General features: G+C 43.4%; 1 protein-coding gene across 1 annotated transcript in view; it reads left to right on the top strand.

Moving 5' to 3' along the window:
* Nucleotides 1–532: 532 nt before the first annotated feature.
* Nucleotides 533–14,307, top strand: part of POFUT2 (protein O-fucosyltransferase 2) — a 43,468-nt gene continuing 29,693 nt past the window's right edge. Inside the window, exons 1-5 of the mRNA XM_073633481.1 lie at nt 533–755; nt 4,542–4,792; nt 9,561–9,705; nt 11,953–12,063; nt 12,151–12,217. Coding sequence (XP_073489582.1) covers nt 619–755; nt 4,542–4,792; nt 9,561–9,705; nt 11,953–12,063; nt 12,151–12,217 — 711 coding nt within the window. The 5' untranslated portion in view covers nt 533–618. The remainder of the gene's footprint in view (nt 756–4,541; nt 4,793–9,560; nt 9,706–11,952; nt 12,064–12,150; nt 12,218–14,307) is intronic.

Genomic DNA, 14,307 nt, shown 5'->3' with positions numbered 1-14,307 from the left:
AAAGAAAGAAAATGTTTTTTTGTTTTTTTTTCAAAATTTCCGTACTTTTTTAATTTTAGTGCAAATAATTAAAAAAGCCAGTGGTGATTAAATACCACCAAAAGAAATCTCTATTTGTGGGGGGAAAAAAAGGATAAACATTTAATTTTGGTACAGTGTAGCATGACCGTGCAATTACATTCAAAGTGCAATAGCGCTGAAAGCTGAATATTGCCCTGGGCAGGAAGGGGGTAAAAGTGCCCGGCATTGAAGTGGTTAAAGTAGTGCAGTGCTGAATAGCTGGTCATGAAGGAGATAAAACCTTCAGGAGAGCTGAAGTAGTTAAAAAAAGTGAATAAACTGTTGAGAGGTTGCTGTAGGTGTGTGTATGAGATGATGGATTTGTTCTGGTACTTTCTGCAACATTATTGTGATTAGTGGACTATCTATAGTCTTATATGTATAATGTACTGTATACAAACTCGAGCTGGGATGGATATTATCAGTAACCATGGCAGCCACATGTTATTGATCTCTATCTCTTCCTGCCAGGAGGAAGGCAGCAGACGGAGGTCTCCATGGATACGGAATGCCATGGCCTAGACGGCGGAAGTGCAGGCCGCAGATGTAGGTCGGGATATGGCGGCCTCCGTCCTGTTGTGTGCAGTATGGAGTGCGGCTATCTTGTTATCCGAGGCCGGGGGAGAGCAGAGGGAGTTCAGGCCGGAACAGTCTGCGGCCTCCGTGCCTCTGGGGACAGTTGCGGCGGAGAGGAGGTAGGAAGCCGGGCTGGAGACGTGGCAGCCATTGCTGGAGCTGCACAGCTTCATTCACTCACACAGGACTGCACTGTACTTCCCCCCAGAAGATCCAGTGCTTGGCTCGAACCACACTGCTTGCACTCTATTTACACACAGGAAAGGTGCATGCATTGTTGTTTTATAGCGTATGGCATGGTGGTTGCAGCAGGCAGGTCAGTGTGCCATTAAGAATCGATGGGGGAGATTTACTAAAACTGATGCACGCAGAATCTGGTGCAGCTCTGCAAAGAAACCAATCGGCTTCTAACTTCAGCTTGTTCAATTAGACCTCGACAATAAAACCTGGAAGCAGATTGGTTTCTATGAAGAGCTGCAACCAATTCTGTGTGCTCCTGTTTTAGTTAATTTCCCCCAATGACATTGCTGTGCACCAATCTGCATTTCTGCAGCTACATTGTGAGCCCAGCTTTATCGCTCGATCACACGGGTGTACCAATCCGTATGTCTGTGCAAAAGGCCATCTTCAGCATGTTTAAGCTGGGGGGCTGCGTATACCTGTGCACTGCTGTGTTATACGGCCAAATACGTACACACACATTAACCCTAAGGGCTCATTCACATTGTCAAACCAATTCATATGCCCATGTGAAAGGCTGTTTTCAGCCCACCAGGGATGCACAGGTGATCCATGCAGGGGCATGCCAACAGCACAGACCTCCACATGCATCCTGGAGTGCACATTCATGTGGTTCCAAAGCACAGATCAGGACACAAACAGACTGCGTTCTGATGCGTGTATCAGACCCTCAGGCATGTACACTCCAGGATGGGCATGGTGGTCTATGCAGCTACCTGCCTGTCATTGATTTGAACAGGCTGCCTTGCCTGTACGGAACACCTGAGCATCCCAGTTGACTGAAAATAACCCTTCAGGCTGTGTTTACACCTATGCGAATTGGATGTGGAGAAACCCTCATCCAATTCGCATGACAGGAGATTGTGACCGGCTCTCTATGGAGCCGGTTCACATATCTCCGTTGCGGCTTGCACAGGAATGCTGTGTGTCTTTGGCTCCATTTAAGGCCCAAATTCAGGCAAAAATTTAGCCCTGATTCGTCCCTGAAACAGAGAACAGGGACACACTGGACCCCTGCTGCAAACCACCTCCGTCAGAGGTGTGAACTCAGCCTTAAGAGATTGTAAACCTCAGACATGAAATCTGAACAAAGCACCTAATTCTATATTGTTTATTTTAGGGATGCACCGATACTGAAACTGATACTTTGCTGTGCGATTTGCGTCAGTACAAAATGAATGGGCGCAAATCACACTGCAAAGAATTGCATGCAATTTGAACAGGAATGCGGTGTGATTCCTGTCCGAATCAGGTGCAATTTCCCCCTCCACCTCTCCTGTGCGTGTGTGTGTATAGAAGGGAAGTGCCATCTAGAAATGTAACCCTAAACCATTATAGTTTCCTGTTAAGTATGGTGTGGTTGGTTGACTTCTGCCAAATCAGTTTTTTAGAAAATTTCTCTAGCAGCCTAATCTGCACATGTTTGAAATCTAAAGTTTTTAATATGCAAAGCATTTTAGTGTTTGCCTTAAAGTGGATATAAACCCTCTCCTATACCCAGTGACGTGAACAGCCTCAAATGATACACAGAGATGAAACAAATCCCCCTACATACGTTTTACTTGTATATCTGCTATCTTTCCCTTTCTATATATTCTTTAGAAAGTGCACATCGTGTTAGAAATGTTTCTTCCTGTTTCAGCAGCGGTAGGGGAGTCTGAGCATTCACTGTCTGACAGCTGATTGGTGGAAAGGCACGCCCCCCCACTCCACATAGGCAGAGGAATGAAGAAGCATGTAGAGCTGTGCTGCGAAAGGACAAGCTCTCTGCTAATCTTCCTCCCCAAGACAAATCTCCAGTTGCTTTTATCTCCTGTGACGGAGAGCTTGTCAGAAGTTCTCATGCTGATAACAGAGGAACAGAGCAGTAGAAAGCAACGGCACTTAGGACTTTAGAGCGAGATAAGTAAACACTGCAGATAGATGTCAGATTTACATCCACTGTAATACAACTATACCCTATATTAGGGCTGGGGAAAAAAATCGATTTAAATCTTGAATCGAGTTGAGAGGTCAAATCGATTCAAAATTTAAGCAAATCGCGGACTAGGCCGAAGCCGCGGCCTCGCCTCGCCTCGCCTAAAAACTCATGCCCACAGCGCCTCAGGACCGGCGCTGACACAGCGCCTGTCCTGAGGAGCTGCAGGCAAGGAGTTTTTAGGTGAGGCCGCGGCTTCGGCCTAGTCTGCGAGGCCGGACGCCGCGGACTAGCCTAAAAGCTCATGCCCGCAGCGCCTCAGGACCAGCACGGTTTCCAAAGAAAAAATAAAACTCGATTGGAATCGTGAATCGAGTTTTTTTTTAAGAGAATCGAAGATTTTTTTTTTTTTTTTAAAGAAGATCTCCCAGCCCTACCCTATATTAAACAAATCTTTCATATGTTTCTAGAAATGGGGAACAGCTTTAAGAGTCCAACACAAAGTCATGATGCATGTACAGTTGCATATTTCATATCCTAGGGCAGGGGACTACAAATTTTATAAATAAAGGACCAGTTTACTGTCCTTCAGACTTTGTGGGGGCGGATGTTGGTGTCAGTGGGAAGAATAGTGCCTAATCATTGGTGGTGGGAGAAATGGTGCCCCATGGTTGGTGTCAGTAGGAAGAACAGTGCCCCATGGTTCGTTTCAGTAGGAAGAACGGTGCCCTGTGGTTGGTGTCAGTGGGAAGAATGGTGCCCTGTGGTTGGTGTCAGTGGGAAGAATGGTGCCCCATCGTTGGTGTCAGTGGGAAGAATGGTGCCCCATCGTTGGTGTCAGTGGGAAGAATGGTGCCCCATCGTTGGTGTCAGTGGGAAGAATGGTGCCCCATGGTTGGTGTCAGTGGGAAGAATGGTGCCCCATGGTTGGTGTCAGTGGGAAGAATGGTGCCCCATGGTTGGTGTCAGTGGGAAGAATGGTGCCCCATGGTTGGTGTCAGTGGGAAGAATGGTGCCCCATGGTTGGTGTCAGTGGGAAGAATGGTGCCCCATGGTTGGTGTCAGTGGGAAGAATGGTGCCCCATGGTTGGTGTCAGTGGGAAGAATGGTGCCCCATGGTTGGTGTCAGTGGGAAGAATGGTGCCCCATCGTTGGTGTCAGTGGGAAGAATGGTGCCCCATCGTTGGTGTCAGTGGGAAGAATGGTGCCCCATCGTTGGTGTCAGTGGGAAGAATGGTGCCCCATCGTTGGTGTCAGTGGGAGGAACAGTACACCATCGTTGGTGTCAGTGGGAGGAATAGTGCCCAATAATTGGTAGTGGGAGGAAGAATAGTGCCCCATCGTTGGTGGCAGTGGGAGGAATGGTACCCCATAATTGGTTTCAATAGGAAGAATAGTGCTCCATTGTGGATGTCAATGGGAGGAATAGTGTCTTGTATCAGTGAGAGGAACAGTGCCCCTCGGGCCGGATAAAGGCAAGCAAGGGGCCAAAGTTTGGCGATTACTCTCCTAGGGGATTTTTATCAAACATACTTTTTGGGCTCTTTCCATATGTAGAATGATTGGCCAAGTAGGCCCATAATGACCTGTCTTGGCCAATGATCAGCCTAAAGGGCTTTAGTTTTACTCATTTTCCATTTTATAGCTTTGTCTTGTTTGGATAGTTTACATTAATTTGTTTCATTATAATCTACATGTTTAATAAGTTGTTGTACTTTTGTAATATCTGTCAAATTTTATCATCTAGGTATCTGTTGTACGATGTGAATCCTCCAGAAGGATTTAATCTTCGCAGGGATGTTTATATTCGTATGGCCTCGCTTCTAAAGACATTAAGAAAGAGCTCAGAGTGGGTGTTGGTTCTTCCACCCTGGGGGAGGCTTTACCACTGGCAGAGTCCTGACATCCACCAAATACGCATTCCTTGGGCTGAATTCTTTGATCTAGACAGTCTCAACAAAAATATCCCTGTGATTGAATATGAAGATTTCCTAGCTGGTGAGTCATACCGTTTCGTAACAATAAAATGTGAATCTTTCACAGAAGTTTGTAAGGATACAACTTTATTCTAGACTTCTACGCACTAATAAATGTGCTAAATGACATGTTTGTGATTGTCATTAAAAGTGACAGAAAACTTGAAGAGCTACAAATGAATCACCTTTGATAGGAACAGTCCCATACACATCAGTCTTAAGCAGGGGTCTCCAAGCATTCTAAACAAGGGGCTAGTCTACTGTCCTTCAGACTTTAGAGGGGCCGGACTGTGGACAGTGGGAGTAGATGATGCCTCAGGCTTGGTGGCCAGCGGGGATAAAAAAATGAAATAGCACCACTGTGGTTAGGTGGGAGGAATAGTACCCAATCATTGGTATTAGCGGGAGGAATAGTGCCCCATTGTTGGTGTCAGTGGGGGGGGGGGGTATAGTGCCCCATCTTTGGTGTCAGAGGAAGAATTCATGCTTCATCATTGGTGTCAGTGGAAAGAATAATACCCTATTGTTTATTTATTTTATTTATTTCAGGTACTTATATAGCGCCGTCAATTTACGCAGCGCTTTACATATACATTGTACATTCACATCAGTCCCTACCCTCAAGGATCTTATACTGTAAGGTCCCTAACTAACATTCATACATACTTGGGACAATTTAGACAGGATCCAATTAACTTACCAGCATGTCTTTAGAGTGTGGGAGGAAACCGGAGTGCCCGGAGGAAACACACGCAGGCACAGGGAGAACATGCAAACTCCAAGCAGGTAGTGTCGTGGTTGGGATTCGAACCAGCGACCCTTCTTACTGCTAAGCGAAAGTGCTACCCACTGCACCACTGTGCCACCCCATATCGTTGATATCAGAGGGAGGAAGAGTGTCCCAAGGGCTAGATAAAGGCAAGCAAAGGACCCCAGTTTGGAGACCACTGGTCTTGAGTGTACAAGTGGGGAGTCTTGCTCTAGCTTTTATGTACCATACTGCTGCAAACATAGCTACATGACACTGACACTGCATACTTCCTTTACCTAAGTTCCTGGGTACCATATTGATACCACTATTATTAAAACCTTATTCAAGTTTTTTGTTATTAAAAATAAGTTGCCCAGCATTTGTAAAATAATACCTGAAACTTTCCCTGCATCACTTGCCTTATCCTCAGCACTGTCCCCTGCAGACTCACCACTATCTAGTCCAGCTTTGGTCCTCTTCATGAACCACAGGGTGGTTTGTGATGTTCAACCCACCTCCTGTATCCCTAGGGTGTCATGAACCACCCTTTAGGGATCTGTCATCATGGCACTCTGCACAGGTTTCTTTTGCAGGAAGAACTGTTCAATCTTCTTTAGAGCATTTTAAAAGATTTTAACCTGCACTAGCAAATAACAGTAATAGGAACTTGGCTCATGGCTGGGAATCTGCTTATGGTAATTTGACAGTAAATACTATGGGATATACACTATATTACCAAAAGTATTGTGACGCCTGCCTTTATACGCACATGAATTTTAATGGCATCCAGTCTTAGTCGGTTGGGTTCAATAGTGCGTTGGCCCACCCTTTGCAGCTATAACAGCCTTAAATCTTCTGGTTTGGTTTGGGAGTGTGTCTCTAGGAATGTTTGACCATTCTTCCAGAAGCACATTTGTGAGGTCATGCACTGATGTAGATGAGAAGGCCTGGCTTGCAGTCTCCACTGTAACTCATTCCAAAGGTGTCCTGTAGGGTTGCGGTCAGGCAAGTCAAGTTCCTCCACCCCAAACTTGCTTATCCGTGTCGTTATAGACCTTGCCTTGTGCACTGGTGCGCAGTCATGTTGGAACAGGAAGGGGTCATCTCCAAACTGTTCCCACAAAGTTGGGAGCCTGAAATTGTCCAAAATGGTTTGGTATGCTGATGCCTTAAGAGTTCCCTTCACTGGAACCAACTCTTGAAAAACAACCCCACACCATAATCCCCCCTCCCCTCCACCAAATGATTTGGACCAGTGCACAAAGCAAGGTCCATAAAGATATGGATGAGCGAGTTTGGGGTAGAGGAACTTGATTGGTCTGCACAGAGTCTTGACCTCAACCCGATAGAATACCTTTGGGTTGAATTAAAGCAGAGACTGCAAGCCAGGCCTTCTCGTCCACATCAGTGCCTGACCTCACAAATGTGCTTCTGGAAGATTGGTCAAACATTCCCATAGACACACTCCTAATCCTTGTGGACCACCTTCCCAGAAGAGTTGAAGCTGATATAGCTGCAAAGGGGTGGGCCAACTCAATATTGAATCCTACGGTGTGTGCGTATAAAGGCAGGCGTCCCAATACTTTTTGTAATATAGTGTATTTATAAAGCAGTGAATATTGCATTCACCACATAATCACTGAGGGTGTGTCTTCATGGTTCATGTGCTTTAAAGTGGTCCTAAAGGCAAAATAAAAAATGACATATATGATGCAATCTGTTACTAGCATTAAAAAAGCAGCTTTATGAGTGCAATATCATTGTTCTTGTACAAAGCGCTTTACACCAGCTTTTCTTTAACTTTTTCTCATGGAGGAACCCTTGAAAAAGCTTTCAGATCTCAGGAAACTTTACAGCTCATTACACTTTTGTGTGAGAAGTAAGTCACTTCAGAAGTGCTCCTTATACTGGTGGTCAGTGAAGGGCCCCTTTACATCAGTGGTAAGTGATATTCTTCCTTTACATAGATGGTCAGTGTAGACCGGCTTCCTTAGGACAGTAGTCAGTGGTCTTCCTTTACAGATAGTTTAAAAAAACCATTGGGGTCAGTGGTTACTTATATGAGAGTCAGAAATTGCTTATAGCTCAAGGAACCCCTGTTAACCTCTTGGAAACCTTGTTCAGAAATGATGCTTTACACGCTTAATGCACTAGGTCTGTGCTCCCTATTTTCTGCTTTAATCTTATGATGCCATGCCATGCCGTGTCAACGCAAAACCTTACATATATGTGCACATGTGAATTAAGTGACACTCGCGCCTTGGTAGTGTGGTGTGGCTGATTCGGACCACTACTGTATAAACTGTACCCTTGCAAGGGGGAACAAATGTGATGCTTGATTGAACTAAACAGTGCTTACCTCATCCCACCTCTATCTAATGGGAACTATAAATGTAATCAATAAATATGTGGTTACACTGGTAAATGTCAAGATAACAATCGTGACTGAGTGACAAATCTAAAATAAATATAGTGACTTGAATTTACAATATAAAGTGACTTGTAATTATATGTGCGTATACAGCAGAAAAAAAGTGCTTGGTGCTCCGTGCTCCAAAGGTGACTATATTTTCACCACTGTCTGGTTCCGCACTCACCAGATGGGTTGGACTCCTCTGCCTTATGGCAGAAAGAGTCATCTGAGCTTTAGGTCTCTTGGGGGGACCTATCCCTCAACGGTTTTCACCAAGCACTCCCGCTGTGATGCCTGGCCTCCTATAGTGGCACTCAAAATCCAGGGTGTGCAGGCATGGAATATACAAACAGAGGTCTCCTCATAGTGTAAGATCCTTTAAAAACCTTTATTCAGCATAGGCATCTTATAAGTAAAAATGCCTTTAAAAAGTTGTTAACAGCTCTAATAAAAACATCCCTATGCAGCTGTCGGTTTCTGTTGAATAACGCTGTCTGCAGACCAGCGTGTGTTCCAACGTCCATGCCAGAAATGTATCGGGACTTCAGATTTGACGTGTTTCGTCATCAAGGTGCGACATTATCAAAAGCAGCAATTTTTTAAAGGAATTTTTACTATAAGATGCATATGCTGAAAAAAAGGTTTTTACAGGATCTATGAGGAGACCTCTGTTTGTATATTCCATGCCTGAACACCCTGGATTTTGAGTGCCACTACAGGAGGCCAGCCATCCTAGCGAGAGTGCTCGGTGAAAACCGTCGAGGGATAGGTCCCCCCAAGAGACCTAAAGCACAGTTGACTCACAGGAGTCCAACCGATCTGGTGAGTGTGGAACCATACAATGGTGAAAATATAGTCACCTTTGGAGCACCAAGCATTTTTTTCAGCTGTATTTACACATATAATCACGAGTCACTTTATATTGTAAATTCAAGTCACTATATTTTTTTATATAATTTTATAGTCAGTATTTTATATTTGCCACTCGGTCACAATTTGTTATCTTGACATTTACCAGTGTAACCACATACTTATTGATCAAGGTTATAGTTCCCATTAGATACAGGTGGGGTGAGGCAAGTGCTGTTTAGTTATATATATATATATATATATATATATTTTGGCTTGGGATCCAAATAATTAAGCTATGTCAACAATTTCATCAGCAACATGTACAGGATTATCCGTTACAGTGGTGCAATCTGCACAGGATTACTGCACATTACACATCTCTCCTATTTTTTTTTTCCCTCATACCTCAATTTGTTTTCCTTCAATCGCTTTTGCATGGATCTATTAGTCATATCCGACACTCATACTTATTTCTGAGCTATAGAAGGAAAGGGAGGGAAAAGGGGTTCTTAGCTGACCCTATAATGTTCCTTATTTTATTTATCTGTTGTCTCGTGTTTTCACACGTGATCCATATCCAAAAACATAAATGAAAAAACATCATTTTTTACCACTGCTGTGTTTTCATTCATTAACATAAAAATAATTAGTTTGCAAAAAAATGTGAGGTACACACCAGTGTTCAAAACCGATAAATTGGCCCGTGTATGCATGTTTCTCTTGTTATGCGCTCGTTGTCTCTGTCATTTAATCGGTTAAACTGATTACTTCTAGAATCTGGAGGGCCATTCATTGACCAGGTGTATGTTCTGCAAGGCTATGCTGAAGGATGGAAAGAAGGCACATGGGAGGAAAAAGTGGATCAGAGACCTTGCATTGATAAACTCATGTACTCTGAGGATAAGAATGGCTATTACAGGTACACTGACTATAATGTTACTTTTTTACTCACTTTATTACTATATGCAACAAAGATTATTGTGTGATGAATATTATTGACTGCATCTCAAGGGCATTTAGACCACAGCAGTTTTTGTATTTACCAAAGCTGTATATGTTCACAGGTAAAATGTATTGTGTTCATAACAAAAAGGGCTCAAACCACATTAATGTGGACCTTTCAATCATTTTACGAGTTTTCATGCATAAATCACAAGCACATCAAAATATACAATACAAATATTTTACTCAGAATACTGTATCTTTTATCCTCAAAAAGCAGTTCTTGAGCTCCAGTCCAGTGACTCCACATAGGCTAAGATGATGTCACCAGTTTGCTGCAGGTAGGAGGAAGCTTTTCCTCAGTCTCTTGTTCCCCAGTGATCCGAATTCATTATTGGTACTTAGTAACAACTCACAAGGTAGGAGGCTGCAGCAGAGGACTTATCTGTTTTAAACATTTGTGTACACATTTAAGAATTGCACAGACACCAGGGTTTATATAATTGTATCATCCCTGAGCCAGCATCTCAATTCAGGAAGTAAATACTGACCCTGGATGATGTCTAAACAAAGATGGCTTCTTTGGGAGAGAAATAAAGGATGAAAGCATTGTCAGGGGAAGTTATCTCTGTAAGGCTGATGACACACGGGTGATTTTCTTGCAACAATTACCCCCCCTTCCATTCAGTTACAGAAAACTCAACGCTAGGAATTCACAATGGTTTTCTATGGGATCGCCAACAGTGAAATTTTTTAAACGATTTGTCACTCTGTCACTTAGTGATCAAGATTCATTAGCTTTTCGACTTGATGGGAAAAACAAGCTTGCAACATCAGAGAGCAAGAGCACAGCTTGATGCTGTAGCAAATTAGCAGGGAGTCTAGCAATTATATTGATAGCTACAGTTTGTGCTTTGGAATAGCTCAAATATTTTAGAATTATACCCTTTTAAAGAGGACATTACTGCAAGATTTCAAAGTACAAGTTCTCTTCATTTGAAAGCAACTGTATCGCAGAAATGTAAGAGCTTATCTGCTACTTATACTATGTTGTTGAGTTCTTATCGGTCCATTACTAACCTGGAGCACAATCACAAACAGTGTAATTACACTCTGGAGTCTAGTTCTCTGCCTCAGACTAAAGCAAAAGACCTTTTTTTTTTTTTTTTTTTTTTTTCCGTTCAACCACGGGTTGAATGAAAAAAAAAAACTGACAGATCCCTGCATCCACACAAGCGATGTTGATGTAGGGATCGCCCCCATTGCACTATTGCATTTCTGACAGCAGGGACTCCTTCCCTGTCCGAATACACAGATCAGCCATTGGCTGGAAGCGCTGATTAAATGCTGGATTTCCAGCAGGACCATTTGATACATGCCAGTTGTTAGACCAGCTTCTGTTGAACAGACAGTGGCACACACATAGTGAAATGCAGCCGGTTGTTGCAGAACAAACCAATTTTTGGTCCATGTATAAACGAGTCTTAAGCCAGCTGAGCTTGTAGTCTACATACTTGACGACAAGGAATTCCATTTGCATTTGTCAGCTCATTCATCCACTCTGGAATCAGAGTTGTACTACCACCAGCACATTTGGATGGAGCTCTGTAGGATCCGGTTTGTCCAGTAGATTCAAATATGCAAAACACAGTAAAAGTAAATGACTATGGCCGCTATTTATTTTTTACCTCCTAATTTTTGCACGTTGACTTAGAAGTTTGCATTCACATTACATGTTTTGTTCAGCAGCTAGTTGAGTTTAAGTTTATGCTTTAGTAAAAAATAGTAGTATTTAACAGGTATATGGAAGTGGGTCATGATGGAAACTGTACATATCTCTGATGTTATTCACATAGTCAGTAAGGTTGAAAAAATGTCTTGTGTCTAGTAGGTTCAGTCTCACACAGCGCCTGCACTTTTGGTCCAGCAGAAGGCAGAGTAACCCCCTGGGCAAATGTTGCCAACTTTGCTATACAGAAAAAATAGTGCTTCCTGCCCAACCTGCACAGTTTTATCAGCTTTCTTGATTTGATCAAACTACCGTATCTTTTATAGATCTTTATAACGTTTATAGCAATTATAATTTTAGATTTTATTTGTAGCAAGAAAACAGAGTTCTTTTTTATATTGAACTGTTGCTTTTGCCACTGCTAAATACAAGTCTTTACATGAAAAACTTAAATGAAAAAAACTTGCACTGAATATATAATCTTTCAATTCACAGGGGCTGGTTTTGGGGCTATGAGGAGACCAGAGGTTTAAGCGTCACGTGCCTTTCAGTACAAGGTTCTGCATCTATCATTGCACCAGTGCTTCTGAAAAACACGACAGCAAGGTGAGAAGTCGTGCTTCTGAGCTCCATCGAATCTTACTTCGTCCACTGTAATAACAGCCTAAGTCAAAGTTTCCTGTCCTCTTCTAGGTCAGTAATGCTAGACAGAGCTGAGAATCTTCTACATGATCATTATGGAGGCAAAGATTATTGGGATGTAAGTATTGCAGAAAATAAAATTTGTTGCTTTCTGAGCATTTATTTTTGTCTGTTGTCCACCCAAAGCTGATAATTACTCATACTCTCAGGGACTTTGGTGGCAAGACTGGATTCATCCTGCCTTGTGTCATAAGGTGATCTTATTCTCCTTGCTTGACTTTGCAGCAAAGGAAGTGAGACTGAACAAAAAACAGAAAATAACTGAAAAAATCCCAGCGTTCAAACTATTTTTCTTTATCGTACATCATGGGATACAGAGTCTTAAGTAATTACTTAATGGGTTATAGGCCACCTTCAGGTGATGGACACTGGTATACCCAATCCAGGAAGTTCACTTCCCATATAACCACTCCTCCTTCCAGGAGCACATAATTTTTTTCGCCAGTGTCTATGGTGTTGGTCACAAGTGAAGATGTGCTCTGAGGAGCTCCAGGAGGGATCCATGCTGGATTTAAATAGTTTCCATAGACCAGATCCATCCAAAGTGCCACTGAGGCCTAAGTGGATGGTACCTGGGGCCTCATATCTGAAGCACAAGGTTTTGCCTGTAATGCCTCTTTGTAAGGCTGGACCCCAGGAACCCAGGGCTTAGGTCTTGCTACATTACCTAAAGCTTTCCTGGTGGGGTGCTTTTACAGGTCCAAGGGAGTTGGAACCCCGATATCTAGGGACCCGGTCCTTGAAAGTTTGCTAAACGCAGCCCACCGTGATGGGTGAAGGTTGGATTGTCTGTTAATTCAGCAAATCCTGCAGCGGGGATAAGGTAAGAGAAGAAACTTAGTTTAGAAAAGTTCACCTATGTATTCTTCTATTAGGGAAAAAATGCTGTCATGCCTTAATTCTCCACTAGAGAGAGCCTGTGCACATACCTTAGTCTGTTGTCTTCACTGTAAAGCTCAGTGTCAGTCTGTGTGTGGTCGCAGCAGCGTGTGCAAGGGGATTTTTTTCTCAGGTAAAAGAAATCTGCTAAATGTTTTCTTTCTCCCCCCCTCAAGGGACCGGAGGGTTAGGGGGACATCAGCGCTGTACCCCCCTTACATTAACCCCCCCGCCGCAGGGGGTGCGGAGTTCCCGCTGTTTTTGATATTGCTACTATTGTTACTGTTTTTACTGCTGTTTGTTTGCCTGCTGCTAACAGGTCTCTGCCCCCCCTGTTGCGTCTGTAGACCAAAAAGCGTCGTGCACGAGCGCAGGAACATTTTAAAATGCAAAGAGGGGCAGAATTTTTTCATAGGGGGCGGGGCCTAAGCGCAGTTCCGTGAACATCCATAAGGACGCAAGGCAGGCAAAAGCAAATAAAACCACAGCTGGGACAGTCTCTCCTCGGCTGACCAGGAGGAAACAAAGCAGTCTGCACACAGGGACACAGGAGCTGTAGGACACGTGAGGGTTGCAAACTGGCATTCCTGACACAGGAAGGACACTTTTTTTCCCAGCACTAAGCTGAACTTTATAGCGGCTTTAATGTCATGACTATATTCAGCGATTAAGTGCAATTGTATAGTGCCTCTGTTTTTGTGCATAGGACTATGCCTGCTAAAAAAGACACCACAAAGACCAAAAAGGTACTAAAGGTTTCACCCCCAGGTGCTAGGATCTCGAGTCGCATTTCCACGTTGTCATCCTCGCCTGAATTACAAATTATGGCAGGCCAGGGTGAGCCATTGGAACAAATTGATGGTGCAACTGCTTCTCACATCTCAGCCCCTGTATACGTAACTAAAGATGTCCTTTCCTCCACCCTGCAGGGTCTGAAAGGAAGATTAGCGGCTTTAATCACATCCTCCATTCAAATTGATAGGAAGCGTGCTAGATCCCCACCCCCCCACACTTCTGAACCTTTGCAAGGGGAACAGTGGGCATAGGATGAGGTGTTACTTAATTCTCTATCCCCTGGAGGAGAAATTCTCCAAAAAATGAAAAGCAGTTGATGCTGCGATTTCCAGTGTGAATAAGGGCCTAACTTGTCCTGTAGACAATGCACAAATGCTAAGAGTCCAACAGATTAAAAGTTGGCATCCCTGTTAAAATCTACTTTTTCCTTGGCAGGTGCCGTTACTCAGCCTGCAGTCGCTGCAATAGGCGTCT

Source organism: Aquarana catesbeiana, linkage group LG06 (assembly GCF_042186555.1).
Source record: "Aquarana catesbeiana isolate 2022-GZ linkage group LG06, ASM4218655v1, whole genome shotgun sequence".
In the NCBI taxonomy this organism is placed as follows: domain Eukaryota; kingdom Metazoa; phylum Chordata; class Amphibia; order Anura; family Ranidae; genus Aquarana; species Aquarana catesbeiana.
The sequence above is the reverse complement of the archived record's forward strand: the minus strand, read 5'-3'. Positions and strand labels throughout refer to the sequence as shown.